At 32.5% G+C, this 25,683-nt stretch overlaps 5 protein-coding genes across 5 annotated transcripts; 2 read left to right on the plus strand and 3 right to left on the minus strand.

Moving 5' to 3' along the window:
* Window positions 1-279: 279 nt before the first annotated feature.
* Window positions 280-10,402, plus strand: Phum_PHUM424350 (acetyl-CoA carboxylase, putative; the record flags this gene model as incomplete). Its single annotated transcript, XM_002429171.1, has 29 exons — window positions 280-384; window positions 1,340-1,469; window positions 1,547-1,665; window positions 1,759-1,939; window positions 2,022-2,230; window positions 2,319-2,528; window positions 2,608-2,778; window positions 2,852-3,014; window positions 3,082-3,244; window positions 3,320-3,574; window positions 3,660-4,038; window positions 4,122-4,371; window positions 4,446-4,689; window positions 4,778-4,947; window positions 5,019-5,461; window positions 5,673-5,863; window positions 5,935-6,151; window positions 6,270-6,427; window positions 6,508-6,688; window positions 6,797-7,033; window positions 7,111-7,314; window positions 7,403-7,604; window positions 7,701-7,853; window positions 7,937-8,154; window positions 8,247-8,367; window positions 8,446-8,654; window positions 8,726-8,961; window positions 9,051-9,270; window positions 9,386-10,402. 29 exons carry the CDS (start codon window positions 280-282, stop codon window positions 10,400-10,402), a joined length of 6,756 nt encoding a protein of 2,251 aa, XP_002429216.1.
* Window positions 10,403-11,612: 1,210 nt separating this feature from the next.
* Phum_PHUM424360 (myotrophin, putative) lies at window positions 11,613-12,313 on the plus strand (the record flags this gene model as incomplete). The annotated part of the gene is made up of 3 exons (XM_002429172.1): window positions 11,613-11,711; window positions 11,928-12,038; window positions 12,140-12,313. The coding sequence occupies 3 exons, from the start codon at window positions 11,613-11,615 to the stop codon at window positions 12,311-12,313; spliced, it is 384 nt and encodes a 127-aa protein (XP_002429217.1).
* A 1,697-nt stretch (window positions 12,314-14,010) lies between these two features.
* On the minus strand, window positions 14,011-16,053 carry Phum_PHUM424370 (Hexokinase type, putative; the record flags this gene model as incomplete). Its single annotated transcript, XM_002429173.1, has 8 exons — window positions 14,011-14,112; window positions 14,197-14,470; window positions 14,548-14,819; window positions 14,905-15,041; window positions 15,118-15,300; window positions 15,371-15,589; window positions 15,668-15,843; window positions 16,022-16,053. 8 exons carry the CDS (start codon window positions 16,051-16,053, stop codon window positions 14,011-14,013), a joined length of 1,395 nt encoding a protein of 464 aa, XP_002429218.1.
* A 649-nt stretch (window positions 16,054-16,702) lies between these two features.
* Phum_PHUM424380 (uncharacterized protein) lies at window positions 16,703-17,784 on the minus strand (the record flags this gene model as incomplete). The annotated part of the gene is made up of 6 exons (XM_002429174.1): window positions 16,703-16,739; window positions 16,951-16,976; window positions 17,108-17,150; window positions 17,588-17,630; window positions 17,654-17,692; window positions 17,772-17,784. 6 exons carry the CDS (start codon window positions 17,782-17,784, stop codon window positions 16,703-16,705), a joined length of 201 nt encoding a protein of 66 aa, XP_002429219.1.
* A 4,139-nt stretch (window positions 17,785-21,923) lies between these two features.
* Window positions 21,924-25,451, minus strand: Phum_PHUM424390 (tetratricopeptide repeat protein 10, tpr10, putative; the record flags this gene model as incomplete). The annotated part of the gene is made up of 11 exons (XM_002429175.1): window positions 21,924-22,221; window positions 22,292-22,439; window positions 22,514-22,748; window positions 22,833-23,279; window positions 23,356-23,552; window positions 23,624-23,771; window positions 23,844-24,075; window positions 24,197-24,414; window positions 24,581-24,776; window positions 24,838-25,103; window positions 25,299-25,451. 11 exons carry the CDS (start codon window positions 25,449-25,451, stop codon window positions 21,924-21,926), a joined length of 2,538 nt encoding a protein of 845 aa, XP_002429220.1.
* Window positions 25,452-25,683: the final 232 nt, after the last annotated feature.

Below are 25,683 nucleotides of genomic sequence, written 5' to 3' on the forward strand. Positions count from 1 at the left end.
GTGTGACGACAGTCTATGTATCGCGACGGATTCCAATGAAGGGATTTTTTGGGATACGTGTGACGTAGGAGCATCATGAATTTCACATATCCACGAGTTTTATGTAATAATCAAACAGTAAAAATGGACGCAAACCACTGTTAAACGATGATGCTCTCTAACATCATCCGAGTCGAACTTATCTTTCTTACACCTAAGAGGTTCAAATTAAAAACCTCTTTTTCTTTATAAATGCCTACATAATCACACGTGAAACGGAATTGTTTTTACAGGCCTTCCATGTCACAGGGAATGATAAACAATCGATCCCTGGAAAAGGATTTCACCGTTGCGAGTCCGGAAGAATTCGTCAAAAGGTTCAAAGGAACGAGAGTCATAAATAAGGTAATTCGATTCCCTCGATAAGAGGTTGAAAAGGAAACGAAACGAAACGAAAGGCAGGGAAGGCAAGGAAACGAAAGGGAAGGGAAGGCAAGGAAACGAAAGGGAAGGGAAGGCAAGGAAACGAAAGGGAGGGAAGGCAAGGAAACGAAAGGGAGGGAAGGCAAGGAAACGAAAGGGAAGGGAAGGCAAGGAAACGAAAGGGAAGGGAAGGCAAGGAAACGAAAGGGAAGGCAAGGCAAGGAAACGAAAGGAAAGGAAGGGAAGGGAAGAAAACGAAAGGGAAGGGAAGGCAAGGGAAGGAAAGGCAAGAAAACGAAAGGGAAGGAAAGGAAAGGGAAGAGAGGGCAGGCAAGGAAAGGAAACGAAAGGGAAGAGAGGGAAGGCAAGGAAAGGAAACGAAACGAAACGAGAGGGAAGGGAAGGGAAGGAAACGAACGGAAAGGGAAGGGAAGGAAACGAAAGGGAGGGAAGGCAAGGAAACGAATGGGAGGGAAGGCAAGGAAAGGAAAGGAAAGGAAAGGAAAGGAAAGGAAGGGAAAGGAAAGGAAAGGAAAGGGAAGGGAAGAAAACGAAAGGGAAGGGAAGAAAACGAAAGGGAAGGGAAGGCAAGGAAACGAAAGGGAAGGGAAGGAAACGAATGGGAGGGAAGGCAAGGAAACGAAAGGAAAGGAAAGGAAACGAAAGGGAAAGGAAGGGAATTGAAGAAAACGATAGGGAAGGGAAGGGAAGGAAACGAAAGGAAAGGAAACGAAACGAAACGAAAGGGAAGGGAGAATTCGTTTTAAAATAGCCGAAAGTTATTTAATTTTTTTTTTTCCAACTCATTCCGACAAGAATTTTTGTATTTAAAGTGAAAGCGTTGGTCAACATTTAATCGTTTCGTGACGTCATTTAAACACTCATTCTTATGACGTAAAAAAAAGTTTTGTATTTTTTTTTCACTCCCCCCAATCAGGTTCTCATCGCCAACAATGGTATAGCTGCCGTTAAATGCATGAGATCGATAAGAAGATGGTCGTATGAAATGTTTAAATTTGAAAGGTCGATCAGATTTGTCGTAATGGTTACGCCCGAAGATTTAAAAGGTATTTTAATCAGGTTCGTTTTTTTTTCTGATGAAAATAATATTTTTTGCAATTAATATTATCTCGATGCGTTACAGCGAATGCGGAATATATAAAAATGGCCGATCACTACGTTCCCGTACCCGGCGGTGCTAATAATAATAATTATGCCAATGTCGAATTAATATTGGATATCGCTCTCAGGTGCCAAGTTCAGGTACGGATATAATAATTATTCGCATGTAATAATACGCAGTTTTTTTTTTCTACATTGGTTAATTGTGTTGTTCTCCGTGCGGTATCGTTTTAGGCTGTTTGGGCAGGATGGGGTCACGCGTCAGAGAACCCAAAACTACCGGAATTACTTCACAAAAACAATATTGTATTTATAGGACCACCGGAAAAGGCCATGTGGACTTTGGGTGATAAAATTGCATCTTCAATCGTGGCACAAACGGCTGAAATACCGACTCTACCTTGGTCGGGAAGTGGTGAGTTACTACTACTACTACCACTACTACCTTGAGGGAAAACCCGGTAAAGATTGAAAGAAAAATTAAAATTTTTTTTTAGGTCTCATCGCCACATTTTCCGAACGTAACAAACGAATAAAAATCTCGTCGGAACTTTACAAAGAGGGTTGCGTACAAACTGTTGAAGATGGTTTGGCGGCGGCGCAAAAAATAGGATTTCCGGTCATGATAAAAGCATCCGAAGGTGGAGGGGGAAAGGGAATACGTAAAGTTGAAAGCGGCGAAGAATTTCCCAATCAATTTAGACAGGTGAAATAAAAAAGGGGGAGGGGGGAAAGAGGAAAGAAATGAAAGGTAAAAGTGTATCAGACTTATAATGATAATATTATTCAAATAGGTTCAAGCGGAAGTACCTGGATCTCCTATATTTATAATGAAATTAGCGAGATGCGCAAGGCATTTAGAAGTTCAACTTTTAGCGGATCAATACGGTAATGCGATATCGTTGTTCGGACGAGATTGTTCCATTCAAAGAAGGCATCAGAAAATCATAGAGGAAGCTCCAGCCATAATAGCAAAATTGGAAGTTTTCGAAGACATGGAAAGAGTAAGTTCGAGAATACTCATACCCGATTGTTATTTTTTTTTTAATTTGAACGTTGTATAAATTTTCAAGGAAATTTTAGGCGGCGGTCAGATTGGCCAAAATGGTCGGTTACGTGAGCGCGGGAACCGTTGAATATTTGTACGATACAAATGGCAATTATTACTTTTTGGAATTGAATCCGAGGTTGCAAGTGGAACATCCGTGTACGGAAATGGTGTCCGACGTGAATCTACCGGCCGCTCAACTTCAAGTAATTATATGTGAGATCGTATATTGAAATTCACGTGACATGAATTAATGTGACGTATGTGTTCCGTCCGCAGGTAGCCATGGGTTTGCCCCTGTACAAAATCAAAGACATAAGACTTTTGTACGGTGAAAGTCCTTGGGGTGACAACGAAATAGATTTCGATCAACCCCGACATAAACCTCAACCCTGGGGTCACGTCATTGCGGCGAGAATCACGAGTGAAAATCCCGACGAAGGTACACGTTTTGAATTGTTTACCTTTTTTTGGAAAAATTAATTAATTTCCGTTTCCGTTTTTCTCAGGTTTCAAACCGAGTTCCGGAACGGTTCAAGAATTAAATTTTAGATCTAGTAAAAACGTTTGGGGATATTTTAGCGTCGCCGCGAGCGGGGGCCTTCACGAATTTGCCGATTCTCAATTCGGTCATTGTTTTTCCTGGGGAGAAACTCGGGAGCAGGCTAGGGAGTAAGTTGTTATTATTATTATTATTTAAGCTCGATCGAAATTTGATTTATTAAAATCTTCTCGATTTCGTTTCAGAAATCTTGTGATAGCATTAAAAGAATTATCGATCCGTGGAGATTTTCGTACGACGGTAGAATATTTGATTACATTGTTAGAAACGAAATCGTTTCAAGAGAATTCGATCGACACGGCTTGGTTGGACATATTGATTGCGGAAAGAATGCAAGCGGAAAAGCCCAACGTTCTCGTCGGTGTCATTTCCGGTGCTTTACACGTCGCCGACAGAGCAATAACGAATAATTTTCAAAGTTTTCAACAGGCATTGGAAAGGTTTGCATGGCTTCCGGCGTTTGCCGAGGAGTCAAAGAATGAAAATTTATTAAATTTTTTTTTTTTTTTTTATGATGTATTTTAGGGGTCAGATTCAAGGGTCCAACACGATAGATCACACCGTGAGTGTTGAATTGATCAACGAAGGGTTGAAGTACAAAGTTCAAGTGACGAAAAGTGGTCCGACCTCTTATTTTTTGGTCATGAACGGTCATTTTAAAGAAATCGAAGTTCATCGTTTATCCGATGGTGGTCTTCTATTGTCGGTCGACGGAGCCAGTTGCATAACGTACATGAAAGAGGAAGTGGACAGATATAGGATCGTCATAGGGAATCAAACGTGCGTTTTCGAAAAGGAAAATGATCCCTCGCTCCTTAGATCTCCCTCCGCTGGAAAACTTTTAAATTTTTTAATAGACGACGGTGGTCATTTGGAAGCTGGGCAAGCTTACGCGGAAATCGAAGTGAGATTTTTTAAAATAATTACTCGGGGGGGGGGAGGTGTTTACACTCACGTTGCTCATTTTTTTTGTCTCTTATCCACCAGGTCATGAAAATGGTTATGACATTATCAGCTACCGAAACGGGAACTCTCGTATACGTTAAAAGACCCGGAGCCGTTTTAGATGCCGGATCTCTAATTGCTCATCTTGAACTCGACGATGCTTCCCTCATTACCAAAGCTTTGGATTATAAGGGAGGATTTCCAGATGCGGATGTTTCCGCTCCCATCGTGGGTGAAAAACTGAATCAGTTGCACAACAGCTACAGATGCATGCTTGATAATATATTGGCAGGTATGGGATGATTTTCTACACAATTAATTTGTTTTGTGCTTAAAGATCGGGGAAAAAAAAAAAATGATTTTCAGGTTATTGTTTACCGGATCCATATCACGAACCTCGAGTCCGAGAAGTTATCGAAAAATTCATGACGTCATTGCGTGATCCGAGTTTACCATTGATGGAATTACAAGAAGTCATTTCATCCATTTCCGGTCGAATACCGATTTCCGTCGAAAAGAAAATTAGAAAGTTGATGAGTTTGTACGAAAGAAATATAACATCGGTGTTGGCTCAGTTTCCCAGTCAGCAAATCGCGAGCGTCATCGATAGGTACGATGCAGGCATCGCTTTCTCCTCGACTTTGTTTTTTTTTTTTTTTTTAAATATTTAAAATGGCGGGTTTTGTTTCTTTTGTTAGTTATGCTGCAACGTTACAGAAGCGTACGGACAGAGATGTATTTTTCTTAACCACGCAAGGAATCGTCCAATTAGTTCAACGTTACAGAAACGGAATCCGTGGAAGAATGAAATCCGTCGTTCACGAACTCTTGAAACAATATTATGCCGTCGAGAGTCAATTTCAATTAGGTCGTATTTCACGCTAAAAAAAAAGGGAAAGAAAGAAAGGGAGAGAGAATAAACGGTTTTATCGTTTACAGGTCATTACGACAAATGCGTGTCGGCCATAAGGGAAAAACACAAAGACGACATGGCGGCGGTCACGTCCCTCATATTTTCACACGGTCAAGTTTCTAAAAAAAATTTTCTCGTGACGAAACTCATCGATCACATTTGGGACAACGAGCCGGGTCTCACGGACGAATTGGCATCCATACTCAACGAATTGACGTCTCTCAATCGTCAGGAACATTCGAGAGTCGCACTGAGAGCTCGTCAAGTTCTGATAGCAGCTCATCAACCCGCCTACGAATTACGTCACAATCAAATGGAAAGCATATTTTTATCCGCCGTAGACATGTACGGACACGAATTTCATCCGGAAAACATTCAAAAGCTCATACAATCGGAAACGTCCATTTTCGACATACTTCACGACTTCTTTTATCATTCGAACAAGGCCGTTTGCAATGCTGCCTTGGAGGTAATAATAGAGTTTATAAAATGTTTTGGTGTGGAAGGAAAGGAAAGTCTAAAGAGTAAGAGTTACGTACGAAGGATACGGGATAGTCTTACTTACCTTCAGACTTTGTAGATCTAATGCCACGTTTTTAAAATAAAAATGTTGAAAATTATTTTTTATTTTTTAAGTCGTTTGAAATTTCCCAGGATTCATTTTTGACTTTATTATTTAGGTTTACGTTCGTCGAACGTACATTTCGTACGATTTGACGTGTCTCCAACATTTAGAATTGTCCGGAGAAGTCAGTTTGGTACATTTTCAATTTTTACTTCCCTCGTCTCACCCCAATAGAATACCGATAAACAAATTAAATCACGATTCTAACGATTTGGAATGTTCGCTATCTTTCAGTCCTCAAAATTGGTGAGTGAGAAACGTAACAAACAATTTAAATAATAATAATAATAATAATAAGTGATTTTTTTCGTAATCAGGTTTAGAACTGGCGTCATGACGGCTTTTCAATCCTTTGAACAATTCGAAATGTACGCGGATGAAATATTAGATTTGGTTAAGGATAGTTTGAGAAACGTGAACGTTTCGAACAAGGTTTTGGAAGCCGTCGAAAACGCTTCGGAATCCAGGAATTCCGGTAGCAACAGCGTGAGCCTTAATTTAGGCGACGCCATAAGAATCGAAGAACAAAATCAGGTGAGATGTGTTTGGATTTAATTTAATCGAAGGGAATGACGAACGAGTGCTTAAATGCTAGACTCTAACGGTTTTTCTTTTTTCTTTTCCCCCCCCTCTTCCCCCCCCCCTCCTGCAGAAATCCGAACCCATTCATATTTTAAGCATAGCCGTCAAGGATCATAATAAATCGGATGATTCGACTTTGAGTAAAATGTTTGGGGATTTTTGTCGAACGAATTTAGAAGAATTAACGGATCGTGGAATCAGGAGGATAACATTTTTAGTTTTAAATAAGTAAATAAGTTAAAAATGGTTAAAGACACGATCGAAAATGATAAGGAGGCTGATTATTAATTAATCACTTTCCATTTCAGAAAGCAATTTCCCAGGTTTTTCACGTACAGGCAGAGGGACGGATTTCAAGAAGACAGGATTTACAGGCATTTAGAACCGGGTATGGCTTTTCAATTGGAATTGAACAGAATGAGAACGTACGATTTGGAAGCTTTGGCAACGGCCAACAGGAAAATGTACCTGTATTTGGGAAAGGCAAAGGTTCGAGTCTTGACGAACGGAAAGAAAAATGTTTCCCCCCCCCTCTCTCTCTCTCTCTCCCTCGTCGATGAAGATAATGTCTCAGATAATATCATTCGAATATTGCAGGTCGCGAAAGGTCAAGAGGTCACGGACTACAGATTTTTCATACGGTCAATAATTCGACATTCGGATTTAATCACGAAAGAAGCATCTTTCGAATACCTGCAAAACGAAGGGGAAAGAGTTTTGCTGGAAGCCATGGACGAATTGGAAGTTGCGTTCAGTCATCCTCACAGCAAACGAACGGATTGCAATCATATATTTTTGAATTTCGTACCTACGGTGATAATGGATCCGGCGAAGGTATTAGACACCGGAAACCGGAAATTATCGATGATGAACTTTTGCATGATGGGAAATTTGTTTTTTTTTTGTTAAAGATCGAAGAAAGCGTGACCAACATGGTGATGAGATACGGTCCGAGGTTGTGGAAACTCAGAGTTTTGCAAGCGGAATTGAAAATGACAATACGAACGACTCCCAACAGCAAAACGGAAACGATAAGGTTGTGTTTAGCAAACGACAGCGGTTACTACTTGGATATATGCATGTACAAAGAAATAACGGATCCGAAGACTGGAACGGTATGAACTTTAGCAAATCCTTAAAAAAAAAAAAATGAAATTATTTTTTTTGTTACGAACGTGGGGGTGTGCGTGTGTATGATTGCAGATAAAATTCGAAGCTTACGGATCGAAACAGGGACCCATGCACGGTCTTCCAATCACGGTGCCTTACGTAACAAAAGATTACCTGCAGCAAAAAAGGTTTCAAGCTCAAAGCACTGGAACGACATACGTCTACGACATACCGGACATGTTTCGTCAAATGACGGATAAATTATGGAGGGATTACATGGATGAAAATCCACAAGGTGGGGGGTGGGGGGGGTTTTCCTTACGTTTATTTTACCATAAGAAGTAGTTTTGATTCCTTTATTTTCTCTCTCTCTTTCTCTCTCTCTCTCCAGAGGACATATCCATACCATCGCAACTGATGAACTACGTAGAATTGGTTCTGGACGACGATAATAAATTAATCGAGACAAAAAGACTGCCGGGAGAAAATGATGTTGGAATGGTCGCGTGGAAAGTGTCTTTAAACACTCCGGAATATCCTACGGGTCAGTCTGGAAGCAACCTGGAAAATCAAAAAAAGTCAAACACGTCACACCTTGTTTTTATTTGTTTGTTTTTTTTTTTCCAGGTAGAGAAATCATAGTCATAGCCAACGATTTAACTTATTTAATTGGGTCTTTTGGACCTCGCGAAGACAAAGTTTTTTGCCTCGCGAGCGAAATGGCGAGAAAATTAAAAATTCCTAGAATTTACATTTCCGTTAATAGCGGAGCGAGAATAGGTTTAGCAGAAGAAATTAAAGCTTTGTTTAAAATTGCTTGGGAAGATCCGGATGAACCTGATAAGGTATGCGGACGTACAATTTTTGTATTTTTTTTAAAGTGAAAGTAAGTCGAAATGTACATATTATTATTATTATTATTATTATTATATCTCAGGGATTTAAATATTTGTACCTGACGACTGAAGATTACGCAAAGGTTTCGGCTTTGAATTCGGTAAAAACCGTTTTGATAGAGGATGAAGGAGAAAGAAGGTACAAGATAACGGATATTATAGGTACGTTTAAATTCATTCATCTTCCTCATTAAAATGAACCTTATTATTATTATTATATTGAAACATAACGTGTCGCAGGAAAAGACGACGGTTTGGGTGTTGAAAATCTCAGGTACGCTGGAATGATTGCGGGAGAAACATCGGAGGCTTATAAGGAAATAGTTACGATTAGTATGGTTACTTGCCGAGCCATCGGTATAGGGTCTTATTTAGTTAGATTAGGTCAAAGGGTCATTCAAATAGAAAATTCACACATCATTCTCACCGGTTATCAGGCTCTGAATAAGGTATGCGTCGTACCTTTATCGTATTTTTTGTTTTGCTCGTATTGTGGGATTTTTTTTTTTTTGGTTAATAGTTGTTGGGACGAGAAGTGTACGCGAGCAACAATCAATTGGGTGGAATTCAAATCATGTACAACAATGGAGTCTCACATAAAACGGAGCCTCACGATCTTGATGGCATCTACACGATATTAAAATGGCTCTCTTACATTCCCAAAGACAAATACTCTATTGTTCCTATAATAAAAGTATCTGATCCGATAGACAGAGAGATATCATACATGCCAACGAAGACTCCATACGATCCAAGGTGAAAGAAAAACATTTTTTTGTTGGTTACCACCCTTCACCCCCCCACCCACTCCCCGATGGTAATGTGGTTTTTTTTTTGCCATTCAGGTGGATGTTAGCCGGAAGGATAATAAACGACGGGACCGATTGGGAAAGTGGATTTTTCGACAGGGGTTCGTGGGACGAAATAATGGCTCCATGGGCTCAAACCGTTGTTTGCGGAAGAGCTAGATTGGGTGGTATTCCCGTGGGAGTCATCGCCGTCGAAACAAGGACGGTAGAATTGAATTTGCCTGCAGATCCTGCCAATTTGGAATCGGAGGCTAAGGTACCAATAGGAAATCAATGGGAATCTCTCCCTCTCTCCCGCTCCCCCCCCCCCCCCCCGATGGCGGGATTTGACAAATTTATAATATTTGTTCTCTCTGTTGTTTTTTCCTTAGACTGTTTCCCAAGCCGGTCAGGTATGGTTTCCCGATTCCGCATATAAAACCGCTCAAGCGATTCAAGATTTTTCCAAAGAAGGCCTTCCCCTGTTTATTTTCGCCAACTGGAGAGGTTTCTCCGGCGGCATGAAAGACATGTACGAACAAGTGATCAAATTCGGAGCTTATATCGTCGACGGATTAAGGGAATACACTCAACCCATAATTATTTACCTTCCGCCGAACGGAGAGCTGCGAGGAGGAGCGTGGGCGGTCGTGGACATGACAATAAATCCCAGGTATATGGAAATGTATGCGGATCCGGAATCGAGAGGAGGAGTTTTGGAACCTCAAGGAATCGTAGAAATTAAATTTCGGATGAGAGACCTCTTGAAAACTATGCACAGAATCGATCCCGTCATTCTATCGATAAAAAATGAAATGATGAGCAAGGGAGAAATGTTACCCGAGCAGAAGGCGGCCTACGAGAAAAAGATAAAAGCGCGGGAAACGTTTTTGGCACCCATGTACCACCAAGTCGCGGTGCAATTCGCGGATTTGCACGACACGCCGGAAAGAATGCAAGAAAAAGGTTGCATATTAGACATTGTGCCGTGGAGAAATTCTAGAAAGTTCTTTTACTGGAGACTGAAAAGATTGGTTTTGGAAAACGAAGTCAAAAACAAGCTGTTGGACATACAACCGGACTTGACCGTAGGACAAGCGTCGTCGATGCTTAGAAGATGGTTCACCGAACAAGAGGGACCGGCGAAAGTGTACATGTGGGACAATAACGAAGAAGTCATAGAGTGGTTGGAAAATCCGGAAACGAAAATGAAACTGGAGGAAAACATGGAAGCCGTGAAGAGGAATTCGATAGTGGAACAAATAAGTCACAAGGTCAAAGAGTGTCCACAAGCTGCCATGGACAGCTTAATTGGAATATTTGAAATATTGAGTCCTAGTCAAAGAGTCGAATCTCATGCTCATCTTGAATCTCTTTTGCAAAAACTCGAATCCGAACAGCATCCTTGATATAAGATGTTATTACGAATCGATGACGATTAATGACGTCATCGTCGTCGTCGTCGTCACATCTGGAATGAGAGAAAGATATGTGAGAGAGAGAGAGAGAGAAGAAAGAATATCAAAGTATCATGAACTGTTCAGAACGGGATAGAAAGAAGGAATGATTCGAATCCACTTTCAAGAGGATTTTTTGTCTTTTTTTCTTTCTGTCTTTCTCTCTCTCTCTCTCTCTCCTCTTTGAATTTTAAATGGAACAGCGTTTAAAAAGAAGAAGAAGCAGCAGCAGACGACAACACGTGTTTTTTGTCTCTATGAACTCTTAAAATGATGTCACACATACACGCACACGCATATATATATTATATTTTTTTTTTCTCGGTTGTATATATGTATAAAAAAAATGGTGTAAATTCACGCGCACTCACACACACACCCACGCACCCATATATATAAATTGATAGAAAATTATAAATATATTTTGAAAAGAAAAAGGAAATTTTTTTTTTTTTTACATGTTTAATAAATAAATAAATAAATAGATAATAATAATAATATTGTCATCTCACGATTTGGGGGTAGAAAATTTTAATTAATAAATTTTAATTAATTTCGGTTGTTTTAATTTATCACATGAAAATCTCATGGTTTTTATTATCATTATCATTTATATTTTTATTATAATATTATTTACAATAAAGAAAGAAAGAAGGAAGGAAGGAAGGAAAAAGGTTTTTTTTTTTAATAAATTATTATCACAAAATGACTTATGATGATTTTTTTTAATCGAGTATGTCGAAATATACGGGGGGAAGGAGAGGGGGAGGGGGAAGGGAATGAGGAAACGGTTTATGAATGAGATTCTCATGACGTTAACCGTGCGAATTTTTCCACGGTTTTTTTTTTATTTAATAATTATTTAGTTAGAGTTAAAAACAAAGAATGTCTTTGTTAATTATTAATAATCGTGCCGTTTTTCCAAAAAAGAGGTTATTTTATTGTTATGCGAATTTTCGTAGAATGAGTACGCGATAAATAAAATTCGATTTGAGTTGATCGTTATAATCGGAGTGATAAATATAATTAAGTTGGTCAACCTGAATAACACAAGTCAGCCATATTGTAATTGCTCAAAGAGAATTTGACAGAATAATTTTTTTGTGTTATAAATAGCCGGTGCATCGTTTTAAATAATATATAATAATTATTATTATTTTGCATGGTTTATTTTTTTTTTAAACAAATTAAAATGTCGGAATTAGTTTGGGGTATAAAAAATGGCGATTTGGATCAAGTAAAAGATATTGTTGAAAAATCTGTAAGTAAAATTAAAATTAAAATTTTTTTTTCTCTCTAATTAGAATTAAAATTCGTTTAATTTAAAATAAGGAGAAAGAAATACGTTTATTCATTAAAGTAAAATTTTACCTTAAAAATCATTTTTAATTAAGGTATATGTCTAATGAGTTCAGGTTTGATCAAATGTGTTCACAAAAGGTCTTTGTACGGTTGAATAATTTTTTTGTTTTTACAGGCAGTTGATGTGAATAAAGAAATTGATGGTAGAAATCCAATACATTATGCAGCTGATTATGGTCAATATGACGTTATTAATTATTTAATATCGAAAGGAGCCGATGTTAATGTATGTACTTATCGTTACTACCATCAAATATACATAAAAACGATTAAACAAAAAACTCTTCCCATTAATCATTTATACATATTATTTTATTTTATTTTAAGGCTAAAGACAAACATGGTATAACAGTTTTATTAGCTGCCATTTGGGAAGGTCATACAAATTGTGTTAAATTATTAATTGAAAAAGGAGCCGAAAAATGTGGGAAATCGCCATATGGTGTCACTTACATAGAAGCAGCAGATAAAGAAGAAATAAAACAATTATTACAAGATTAGCAGTTTAATTACTTAATTAATATTTATTTTAATAAAAAAAAAAAAAAAAAAAAACTTTTTTTCTTACTAACAAACAGTTTTCACCCCCCCCCACACACACACACACACCCACAAACACACAAACGCAAACTTAATCGATACTAATAATAATAATAATTGCAACAATCGATTGTTTGAAATTGAAAAAAAAAAAAAAAAAAAAAGGGATAAGAAATTTTTATTTTTTTTATTAATAATAAAACTGTTTGATTAGAATAATTTAATTAAGAGTAAATTTTAGTTGGTAAGAAATGATTGTTTTTGATATTATTCTCGTGAATCATTGTTGAGAATCGTTTGGAAAAAATTTCATTATTATTATTTTAATATGTTTCGATTTATTTTTTTTGTTAACTAAAATAATTTTGTTTTAATAAATTTATAATGGCATTGCTTAACAACCACAACAACAATCGGAAATATTGTCATGAATGAATTTGATTCATTTATATTTACTCGAGCGATTAATTGTCGACAGAATGTAAAAGACGAAGAGAAATAATTTTTTTTTTATTTTATTCCCTTTTGTATTTCTTTTTTTTTTTTCAAATATATTCTCACGATTTGTATTTAATTTCTATTATTATTATTTATGTAAATTGTTTATTGCAAACTAGCATAAGAGTAAACGAATAATTTTTTTTTTTTTTCTATTTATATAAATTTTCTCTTTTGCAAAGAATAAAACAAAATGACAAAAAAAATTCATTTAATTATTGTTAATTGATTTAATTATTATTATTATTTGTAATCATTGTCATCATCATTGTCATCATTATCGTGATTACCAAAACAACAACTACTGTTACTATTGATAATAATAATTTTTATAAATGATTTTTTTGTATGTGATTTAATTTCTTTTTTATTTTTCTTTTGATATAATTAGTTGTAATAGTAAATTTATTAACGTTTTCAGATTAAAAAGAGAGAGAAAAAAAAACAAAAAAAAATTTATATATGTATTTAGTCATTGTACATAATAACGCCGAATAAATAAAAAGAAAAATTTTTTTTATATAATTAATTGATAATAATGTTTGGGAATAAAAATTATTATTATTATTATTATTAATTAATTTGAATTTATTATTTTTTTTGGAAAAGAGAACAATGTTCCTTTTGAATACCTGAAACTCATTATCAAATAACCATCCATTCCATGGCAGATTTTAACATTTTAAAACATTTTCCAAATCCCGATCTTTAATTGAATAATTATTGTACTTACAATTTTTACTGCTTTCCGACATGACTATAGATGACTTTTATCAAAATTCAACTGTAAAATTAAACTATAAATAACAATTTTTCAAAATTCGAACAACAACTGTAGAATGATAAAATTTAAACTACATCAACTCGATTTTAACACCATCTATCGGTTTAATTTTAAACTATTTTTATGTATGAAAATAGAATAATCTAAAAATTGAAGGGGAGGATCTATAGGAAATCTAGAGAAAAACAAAAAAAAAAGACATAAAAATCAACGCGAAAATTTAAAATTAAATAAATAATAATAATTAAATTTTTTTTTTTTTGAAAATTTTTAAAAGTAAAAAAAAAAAAAAAAAAAAAAAAAAAAACTAATAAAACCTATTTAATAACAAAAAATAGAAAAAAAAAAAAAAGATGGGTTCCAACGGAGGGTTTTTTCATCGTAAAGGATCTTTAAAATGTTCATTTAATTTATTTGCAATGGCGACTGTAACGGCAGCACCTTTTCCACTTCCATCCGTAACTCTTAAAAATTTAAACTGGAAAAAAAAAAAAAAAATTTCACATTACGAAAATTTATAACGACTTTTCTTCGACTTTTTCTCACTACTGATTATCATTACTTTTCTTTTTGTCATTCTTTTAAGATATTTTTCAAGCATCGTCTTATAAGATGGATGTTTTTCGTAAACCGTTCCATCGACAGCTATGGTCACATCGTTTTTATCGACTCTATCGATTAATATAGCGAGACAAGTGGCGACCAATATGGCCGACCTATGAGAAATAACGTGGCAAACGTATTGTACAACATTGAGGTCTTCTTCGGTGTAATTATCTATTTCTAATTCTTGTAATATTTGTTGAGTATTTTGAGTCGAATCGCTGACTAGATTCCTGTCGAAAAAATCAATTATTGTTACAATCAGACTTGGATCGATATATCGAATCGTTACGTCCTCGATTATACGTACTCTTCTTCGATTATCGAAACAAACGCTGTTGAAAACGAATCGGGCACGTTTAAAATTTTCGAAAGTTTTCCATTAAACAACAAACCCTCTTTAATTAATTTAACTAAAACTATTCTAACGATTTCTCCTAAATATTTTCCACTTATGTATTTTTCAAACGTGTAAGAACTCGTCAAGAGGGAATTTTTATCTACTTGCACGTCATATTCCGTTTTGATAAAATCTAAAACTCCGTTGTCACCGAAAGCACCCCATTCGACATTAATAACAACCTGAAAAAGAAAAACTTTTGATAATAATTCGTCAGAAGAAAACAAAAAAGGGGAAAAAATTTAGTTTTTATTATTAATAAATTACTTCTTTTTCTCCGTGTCTTACTGTTTCCCAATGTTTAACTTTATCCGCTTTTTCCATGTAACAAGCATTACTTCCGGTTCCTATAATCAAACCTATCGATACATTTTTATCTATTAAAGCTCCCATCATAAGAGTCCCTGAAAAAATATTATCGATTAAATAATCGATTTCGAACGGATTCGATTTTTTTAAAAAAAAAAAAAAAACCGTTACCCGTCGTATCGTTCAATATGGCGTTGACAACAACATTGTTGCAACCTTTTTTTATTAATGATTTGTTAAAAAGTTCGACGACGTCTTCTCCGATAACTCCATAACAATTAAATGATTTTGTCCAGTTGACCAAAACTCCAGAACAGAGAGAATGTTGCTTCATAGGAAAGGAAAACGTAAAACCTATAATATAATTTTGTTCTCATATCGAAAAGTGAAAAAGGCGGGAAAAATAAAAGTTTGAAAAACGTACCCAATGTTATTTCATAATCGTTTAATTGTTTTTCAATAAGAAAATCTTGTACGCAGTGGGCAATATAATCAAACAGGTCCGTACCAGAACCTAGCCTGAGATTTTCTTCTATGTTGTAATTTTTAACAGAAGAATCAATGAGTACTCCATCGAGGAATTCGACGAGAAGGACTCTAAAATTTGTACCACCTAAATCCACAGCCAAAAATTTACCATTTTCTAAAACAGAGAGAGAGAGAGAGAGATAAATAAAATAAAAACTTGAGAAATGAATGTTGAATACTTGTAGGTACTCACCTGAACCTGAGGGAAGTTCGGGTATGTATGTGTTTTCCATTTGTAATGATGAAGGTTGTTCGGAAAGACCTTTTTCCAGTTCGTCCAAGAAAACATTTCGGATTTTATCAATGTCATCATCTGTGAGTATCAATCCGTTGATTATATTTCCTATCTGAAAGGTAGAAGTTCGTAAACTGAAAAAGAGAGTTTTAACGACCTATTATTATCAATAATAGGTTGAATAAGGTATGAACTCTCATTGATTTGTAAAGAATGGAAAAGGTTATGTACTCAATCCGTTTGAGAAATTTTTTGACAATAAAATCAAACACACAAAATTGAACGAGTTTAATTTAAAATATATCAAATAACGTTGATAAAAGACTTTGGCACACGGTCGTCATTTTTTTTTTTTTCCGACCAACGACTCAATGGTAGGTCAAGAACCTTAACAAAGAGGCTACAACGAGGTCAAATATAAATTGACATTATATTGATTTATCAAATGATTTTATCAATGGTAACGAGCTATTATTATTATGAAACCTTTTCCTTTAATTTTTATATATAAATTTTAATCCCCGCGTTCGGTAAAAACGACAAAAAACGATTTAAACGTCAAAACACACATAAACAAATAAACTTTCGCCGCCATATTTGATAAAATCTCGCGGCGAAAATTTACTAATGCAGACGAAACGGTTTTGCCAACCTTAAAAATAAGTTGGTAGTAAGTAAAAAGAGAGAGAAATTTGGTCGGACGACTTGATTTTATAATAATTTTGGCCTTTTAACGACCTTAAACGTTTCTGATAAAGAAAAGTTCATTTTATTTCCTTCTTTATATTATTATTTTCCATGAAGGAGAAGACATATAAAACCGTCATTTAATTTAAATATAATTAATTTTAGTTATTTTTTTTACCCCTTAAGGGGTATACGATCGAATTCGTTCGATTTATTTTTCCGTTAAAAATCCCCTCACGTTTTTGATTTAAAAAAAAAAAAAGGGTATCATTATAATTTTAGAAAAAAAAATTAAAGAATTTCGTTTCAGTCGATAATTACAGGATTACCAGATATAATAAAACTGAATTTAAAAAAAAAAAAATTAAAATAACCTGTTTGTAATTAATTACATAAGTAAAAACAAACATGGCGACTCTATAATTTGTAACTGAATGAATGAATGAATGAAATGTACGTGAGTTAGTGAAAGGTTAGTTATAAATGAGTAGTATTTTATCGGTCAATTAAAAATCGATAAGAAAAGGAAAGAAAAGGTTTTGTTGTGTGCGAACCATTTCAATCGATAATAATTCATTTCCTTAAAAAAAAAAAAAAAAATTTAAAATGATTGACGGATAATAATAAAAAACAAAACGTTTTTTTTAAACAGATAACCCGGTTTTTTTTTTTTTTTTAATGATAAAACCGGAAGATGTCCGATTAACAAACAATACATATATATATTCTTGGAATAATGATAACGATTTCACCCCTAAATAATAATAATAATAAATAATACATAAAAAAAAAGAAAAGAAAAGAAAGAGAAGAAAATTTTTATAACACGTTTTAATTTATTGTTTCTTGTTATAAATAAATCATTTTGTCTTTTTCTTTCTTATTTAAATTCTCTCTCCCTCTCTCTTTCCCCCCTCTCTCTCTCTATCTCTCTTTCTTTCCCTCTCTCTCTCTCGCACGCACACACAAAAAAAAAACGATTTTTTCCATAGTTTTCATACCTGGAACAACAACAAACCAAAAAAACAAAATGGCGACGGTTGACGTGCTCACACAAATAAATACAAGAAGTGTAAAAAGGTTATCAATTGAAGTTGACAAAAGGTTGCAAAAAAAAAAATTTCTCGGAAGGAGGTTTTTATTATAGAGAAAATAATAATAATAATAATAATAATAATAATAATAATATACCTTTGATCTCGAGCCTTTTTTTCGTTTTGTTTCAAAACGTTGACTTAATTACATTTAAAAAAAAACGATTTTTCCCCATTTTGTGTCTTTTCAAATGTTTCAAAACTTTTAATTATTAAAAAAATTATAAAGTTAACGAAATTAAATAATAATAATGATGAGAACAACAACAACAACAACAAACATTTAAAAGGCATTTTATAGCGCTATAATTATTATTATTAAATATTCGATATTTAAAACTATAAAAATCGTTATTAACGACGAGAAATGTTTTTTTTTTTTGTTGACGATTTATTAATGAAATTGTTTTTATTTATTTATTCTATGACTTTCTATAAAAAATATAGCACGAATGATTTTTTTTATAGACTATAAAAAAAAATATCTTACCTGTCTTTGTTTTTTAGGATCTGATGATAAACATTTATTCGGATTTAATTTCAAATCCATTTTGATAAAAAAAATTTCTTTTCGTTAACACTATTAACACAAACTATATTATTATAGTCGAACTATAAACTATAAACTATAAACAATAAAAAAAATTATCGATTTGTAATTAACTCTCGTATTTCATAAATTTCAAAAAATTAGTCGAATATAAAAAATCTCTTCCCGTTTGTTTGTTTGTCGGCCGATTGATTCGTTAAATTAAAATGACGGTTTTTATTTATTTTTTTTTTTATCCCCCGCGTTGCTTATATATTCAAATCATTATTATTATTATTATTATTATTATTATTATTATTATTATTATTTAAGCAATCGAATAATTTCTTCCGCGAAATGATAATAATAATAATAATAATGATTTGCATGAGAGATTTAATTATCAATGAAATTTAAACTAATTTTTTTTGTTTTCTCGGCCTTGTCGTTTGTCGTTGTTGTCATTGTCGTTGCTGTCGTTGTTGTCATTGTCGTTGCTGTCGTTGTTGTTGTTGTTGTCATTGTTGTCATTGTCGTTGTTGTCGACAGTTTTGACTTTGGCCCGATTTTTCAAATTTCCCAAATTTACCATCTATCCATCCATCGATTATCGTTATTATTTTTATTATTATTATTATTTTCGCGGTTTTAAGATAAAACCTGATTGTATTATCATTTTGCAAATCGTCGTCTGATTAGAAAAACTAATAATAATAATGATAATAGTGATGTTTGAATGAATTTCTCTTTACGTAACACATTTTTTTCGATTGGTCGACGACGACAACAACAACAACAACAACAAACGAATAAAAAAGAAATTTGGTTTAATCTCGATTCGATATAAAATTTGCAACGAAATAAAAAAAAAAAATTAACAATAAATAAACACGGTAAGTAAAATTTTATCAGTTGGGCCCCATTGGGGGGCCTTAATCAATAAAAAAAAAAAAAAAAAAAAAACAAACGAATTATATCGAAAAGTTTGCGTTCATGATTATAATTTACAAAATTATTATTATTATTATTATTAATATCATTGAAACTACATATTAAAATTGCCATTTGAATAACAATAATAATAATAATAATAATAATATTTTACGCGACGGCTTTAATAAATTTTAATAATAAATAAATAAACGTAAGAAACAAACAAACGACAAACACGATATAAAACAAACGAAATAATAATAAAAAAAAAAAAGCAGAAAAATTGGAATTTTATTGTTGTCGTTACGTACGTAAATTAATAATAATAATAATAATAATGATAATATTCCCCTATTAAATTCATATGCGAATTTTTATTAATAATTTTTAATTAATTTGTCGAAAAAATAGAAATATTTATTTACGCGACGTCGTCATAATTTTACTATTTAAAATAAAAAAATTATTAATAAATAAATAAATAAATAATACATAAATACATAAACTTGACTTATCAATGTGAAAACGTTAACTGAAATAATTTTTTTTTTTTATTCGTTTCGACCGACCCACCGACCGACCAACCGACCAACCGATCGTGTGTGCAAGTTTCGAATGATTTAAATAATAGAAACAGGATTTTTATACATTTTAAATTGTTTTTTTTTTTTTAACGACGCAAATAAAATATTTATTTTTTTTATTTAAATTGTGGTTTTATTATTATTATTATTATTAATTAATAGGTGATATATCGTACCTTAATACCTTGGTTTTTTTAGAAATAGAAAAAAAAAGGTGTGGTGTCGAACGTGGAAAAATATGGCACGTGTGAAATTTAAACGCTCGTTTTAATCATTTTCATTTCGTTTATTTATTTAAATACTCTATGGATTTTATTATTATTTTAATTTTTTTAAAAAGTCGATCATAGAGTAATAATTTTTTTGATTGTTATTGCGAATCGAACGACATAATAAACAATCGAGATTAATTTTTAAAATTGGGTAAATTTGTCGCACTTTTATTAAAAAAAAAAAATTTAATCCGCGGTAAATCGATAAGGGAGGGAAAAAACCGTTACAAAAAATAAATAAATAAATAAATAAATAATGAATTAATAAAAATTTAATTTTTTTTTTTTTTTTTTGATTGATATTCAAAATTCCACGCCGTCGTGAAAAAAAAAAACCTGAAAATTTTTTTTTTTTTTTTTTTTTTTTTTTCAGGTAGATAAAATTTATAAAATTCTTTCGTGTCGGACACTATACGTAGGGACCAATTGAATCAAATACCTTTTTTTTTTTTTTTTTATAAATACCTTCTTTTTATATTTTGACACATTTATTATTATTATTATTATTATTATTATTATTATTATTATTTAATAATTCAACCTTGAAGACAATATAAAACAAAATTTTTTTATTTTTTACCTACATCTCGTTTAATTTTTTTTAAAAATGTACTACCAATAAATTTATTGATTTTAAAAATTGTTTTTATTTTCAATTAATAATAAATAAATAAATAATAATGATAATAGATAAATGAATACATAGTAAGTGCAAAAGAAAAGCAGAAAAACCTAAACGAAACTTATGAAAACGTGAAAGGTAAAGCGACATCCCCAAAATCCCAAAGGAAAACGATTGAAAAAACGATCTTTTAATTTCCGGTTATTCGATATCGATAAAAGGGAAATATTAAAAAATAGAAAATTAAATTTTTTAAAAATCATAATTAATAAAACTGTCGTGAAAATGAGATTTTTACAAAAAAGCGACACAATCAGCCTTTTTTCATTAAACGACACACGAGACAAAATTGCGCCAAATAACAAACCGGATATGAAATCATAAGACGCGATTCGGAAAATTATTATAAACTAATTGAAACTTCCCGTAAAAAAACAAAAAAGGCAAATAATAATAATGATATTCATAATATAATTGAATCGAAATCAATAAACGTATTATTAAATTAATTAATCGAAAATAAATAAATTATTATTATTAAACAATAAATAAATAAATAAATAAAATGTCCGTTAATATAAAATAAATAATCAATTTATCAATTTAGATAAAAATTTTTCTATTTATTTATTTACGTTTTAAATCGTTGTTAATAATATGTAAAATCATAATTATTTAAATAAAAAATTGTCAAGTACGATGGCATAAATGAAAAATAATTAACAAAGCCTCCGAGATTTCGTTCGATTTATTATCAACTCGACAAATCAACATATCTATGGAATTACCCAACCCACATTTTAAATTGTATTGAATAACGACGCGACTTTCAACCGTTAAAAAATTAAATTAAATTAAATTAAATTGATAAAAATTACGTACGTACGTACGTAGAAAATAATTTAAAAAATCGATTATGAGAAATTTATTACCATTATTATTATTATTATTTATTTGTTTATATAGATAATAAATAATAATTAATTAATAAGGAAATTACATAATCACGATCACCTTGTTTATCATACACTTGTAAGCCATGGCATAATAAATTTGGAGCATTTTTTCTTTTACAATGAAAATTTTTTTATTTGATTTAACCTTCAAAACGATTAAACGGTTATTCTTCTCTAATACTTACTTATTGTCTATTTAATGAACGAAATTTAGTTAAAAGAAAAACTCTCTTTGGAATGAAAATTTTTTAGGAAAAATTATTTATTTTATTTGATCGATATGAGATTTAATTAATTGATTTAAATGCATACATTTGGCAATTTTTTATTTTTCACGACAATAAAACTATTTAAAAAAAACTTATCTACTGCTTAATTACGAATAATTATATTGACGATAATAAAGTACTCGTTAACCTTATTATAATAAAATTTGTAATCCACTTCCGTTTCCGGTTTTGGTAAAATAGAATTTTAATCGACGTCAATAAAAACGTTATTATTATTATTGGGTTTCGCATAATGTAATTTTTGTTTTCATTCGGGTAGTAAATCATCCCCTAATTCATCATCACCAAAATCATCATCGCTTATTTTTCTTTCCGCTGATGTTCTCGGCCTTTCGAATGGGGGTGGACCCAAAGGATCGAGGTAAGACATTATTCCGATATTTTTAACGACGTCATTTTCCTCCGCGAAAATTTCATCAGATTCTGATATCGATTGTTTAACATTAAATTTTCCACTTAAACCCGCCGAACTCGAATTACTTCTTATAGGGGTCGGAGATGCTCTCATAGGACTCGATGGTGTGAATCCAGCGGATCTATGATGGCTGCTAAAAAAAAAAAAAACAAAAGAATTAACGAATCGGTGGGGTTGGAAAAATGGGAGAAAACAAGTACCTTCCGCTTGATCTTCTAGATCCAGGTCGACTACTTCCGATTCTTTCACGAACTTCTTTTGCTTTTTCCGCTCTTTTTAATTCCAGTGCATATTCTCCAGCTTCTTTTAAACCGAATTCGCTTGTCAATCGTACGAGTAATTGTAAACCTGCAAACAAAAACTCCATCTTTATTAATTATTCCTCCTTTTTTTTTAAAAAAATAAATTTTCAATTGGCGTACATTCGATATTATCCGGATTTTCTTTATGTAAATTTTTATAAACTTCAACGGCTTTTTGATGATTTCCAATTTTTTTATAACACGATGCTAATAGCAGTTGCCATTTAGGTTCGTTAGGAGCTATCATAACGGCTCTTTTAAAAAATGGTAAAGCTTTTTCCGGAACTCCAAGCGATAGGTAATAAGAACCCAACCAATCCAAAACATCAAAATTCGATGGATAATATCTATAAGACTGAGAAAAAGAATTTTTTTTTTTAAAAAAAACATTTTTATTGCGTCAATTTCGACTACATGAATAAATGTGTAAAAATCCCACATCGAAATGATATTGAAATGCTTGTTGTTTATCTCCTTCTCTTTCGAAAAGTTGTCCTAATTCTTGTAATATGCCAGGATCGGATGGTACCACGCCTAACAGTTGCAAGTACCATTCGGTAGCTTGATCCACGTCACCGATGAACTCGTTTAATATGGCCAATTGATATAAAACGGGTGCTTCGTGTCTCAATATCGTATCCAATTTCATAAAATGACCGAGAGATATATCATATTGTCCTAATTGTTTCGTTACCAAACCTAAATTATATAAAGCTTCGACGCACGTCGAATCATTTTCGTATGCTATTTCATAATATTCTTTGGCTTGTTCGAAATTTCTCTTCGTGAATGCAACGTTTCCCAAATTGACGTATGCGGATGCATTATACGAATCGGATTCTTTTGCATTTTCTCCCCATTTTTCCGCTTGTTCGAGATCCCCTTGCTACAACACAATACAAATTAACACTTTTTCCCCCCTGCTCCCCCCCTTTATTTCGAGTTGGGGATGATGATTTTACCAAATAACTTATAAATGATAAATTATTTGCTGCTATGCTTGCAACTCTTGGTTCTTTATCTTGAAAAACTTTTAATATTTCAATGGCGCCATTTATGTTACATTGTTTCAATAACATAATTGCTTTATCTAAATCTAAATCGCTTGCCAAAGAAGCATATTTTGATGTCTTGACAGCTTCCAGGCACCAATTATACCCTAAAACAAAATAATCACATTGTCTTCCTTTCAACAAAACGAACGGGTTAACAACCTGGAGGTTCCTGTACCTGACGTGTAATTATCTTCAATAACTGGTGAAATTAATTTTGCTGCTATTAATATACTTTTTTCGGCTTCTTCTTGCACGTCTTTTTCCCACTGACGTAATTTATCATTTTTTATCGTTTCTAATAAAACTTGTGATTGTGGATCGTCCTAAAAATAAATAAATTAATGGAAACCTTATAGAAATAATAATAATAATAATTTTAATTTGTTTAAACGTACTGCGATCGATTGATTATATTTATCCATATCTAAATCAAGTGGAATGTTTAACATGGATTGAAAGGCTTCTTTCATTTTATCCGGATCGTTAATGGCGTGATAACAATTAATTAAATTTAATGCACCTCTAAAATCAGGTTTTTCTTGCATTATATATTCAAAACTATTTATAGCTTCGATTATTTCTCCGGTTTTTAAAAAAAGCGTACCTATGTTGTGCATTATTTTTATTCTGAAATAAATCTATTTGATAAACCAAAAAATATATATATAAATAAAGGAAACGGAAATAGAACTACTCTTCAAATAAAAATGGTGGGAAAGGAGATGATGGAAAACGTTTGTCGACCAACCGGAAATCTTTTTGTGTATTCGGTACTTGATCCATGGCCATCCTGTACATTTTAACTGCTTTATTATATTGTTGAAGTTTATAATAAATATTTCCCATGTTGACTTTAAGTCTTCTTGCTTTGCTAAAAACTTTGTTTCTCGTCATGACCTGATAGGTATTCAATGCTTCCGTGTACATTTCATTATCGGAATATTGTGTAGCCAAATTAAACAATACCTGAAATGATTATGACATGACTTTGTATCAAAACAATCCTTTTTTTTCTGATTTGATAATGATAATGATTTCATTTAATCCATCACGAAATGTTTGATGGAATAATAATAATAATAAGTAAAACATAATGTTTTGTGTTGTTGTTCCCAATTTATTATGTTCTTACCAATAATGTTAAATCCAAATTATGAGTTTCACTCATTCCAGAATTTTCTTCGATTCTTATCAAATTTCTTTCTTTGCTAGAAGCTTCTTTTGCTTTACTTAATGCTTGTTTTTTTTGACCTTTGACATTGAGACACGCAGATTCTTCAATTAATTCCATTATTTGTTTTTCTAATTTTTTAATTTTGTCCTCCGGCCTGAAATTTTTGTGATTTCTTTCACGTTAAAATTAAATAAAGGGGGAGGGAGGATACCTACGTTTCTTCGATTTTTTCAAATCCAACTGGAGGACCTTGTAATTTTTGATTTAATGGATCAAATAATCCAGTTCCTGGTCTTCCTTGACTCGTGTATCCAGCTCCACGTACGGCTGTCATGGGCCTGATAAAATCATCATCGGCAAATCCAGATTGTGGTGGTACAATGGCGGTGGAACGTCCCGTATATCCAGCTTGACTCCTTCCAGATTGAAGGAGTCCTCGTACGGATAATCCACGATATCCCAAACTGCTCGATATTCCATGCTGTCATTCCATAATATTATTTGTAATTAATAAAAAAAAAAAAATTTAATGAAAATTTGATGTCGCATACTCACGCCTGATTTTAAAAACGTCCTGTACGAAGTTCCTGGTTTAAACTGGAAATAATAATAATATTTTATATAAATATATTAATAAATGAAACGTTAAATATATGAATTAATTAGTTTTACTTACCAAATTTTTTCTTCCGTGGCTTGATTTTAACAAAGCTTCTTGAAACAATTCATCTTTATCTAAATCTCTTATATCAAAACTTGACGGATATTCATTATAACCAGAATATAAATCGTTATCGTTTGATGCTTTTAATTCTACCACACGATTCATATTAATTTAATTTTTGATTTTTACGTATTCATACATAAATACATAGAAAAATTAAATTAAAAAACTTTTTTGTAACTTATAAATTCCTTATTACTCTCTCTCTGTGTTTTGAATCCGTTGGTTGTCATGGCAACCGATTTCATCGAGTATAATTTCAAAAACAAAAAAAAATTCATTTGAATTTTTTAAATATACGTTAATTATTCAAATTTTTTTTTTCTCCAAACGTTTC

Source organism: Pediculus humanus, genomic scaffold, assembly GCF_000006295.1.
Source record: "Pediculus humanus corporis 1103172108193 genomic scaffold, whole genome shotgun sequence".
Taxonomy (NCBI): domain Eukaryota; kingdom Metazoa; phylum Arthropoda; class Insecta; order Psocodea; family Pediculidae; genus Pediculus; species Pediculus humanus.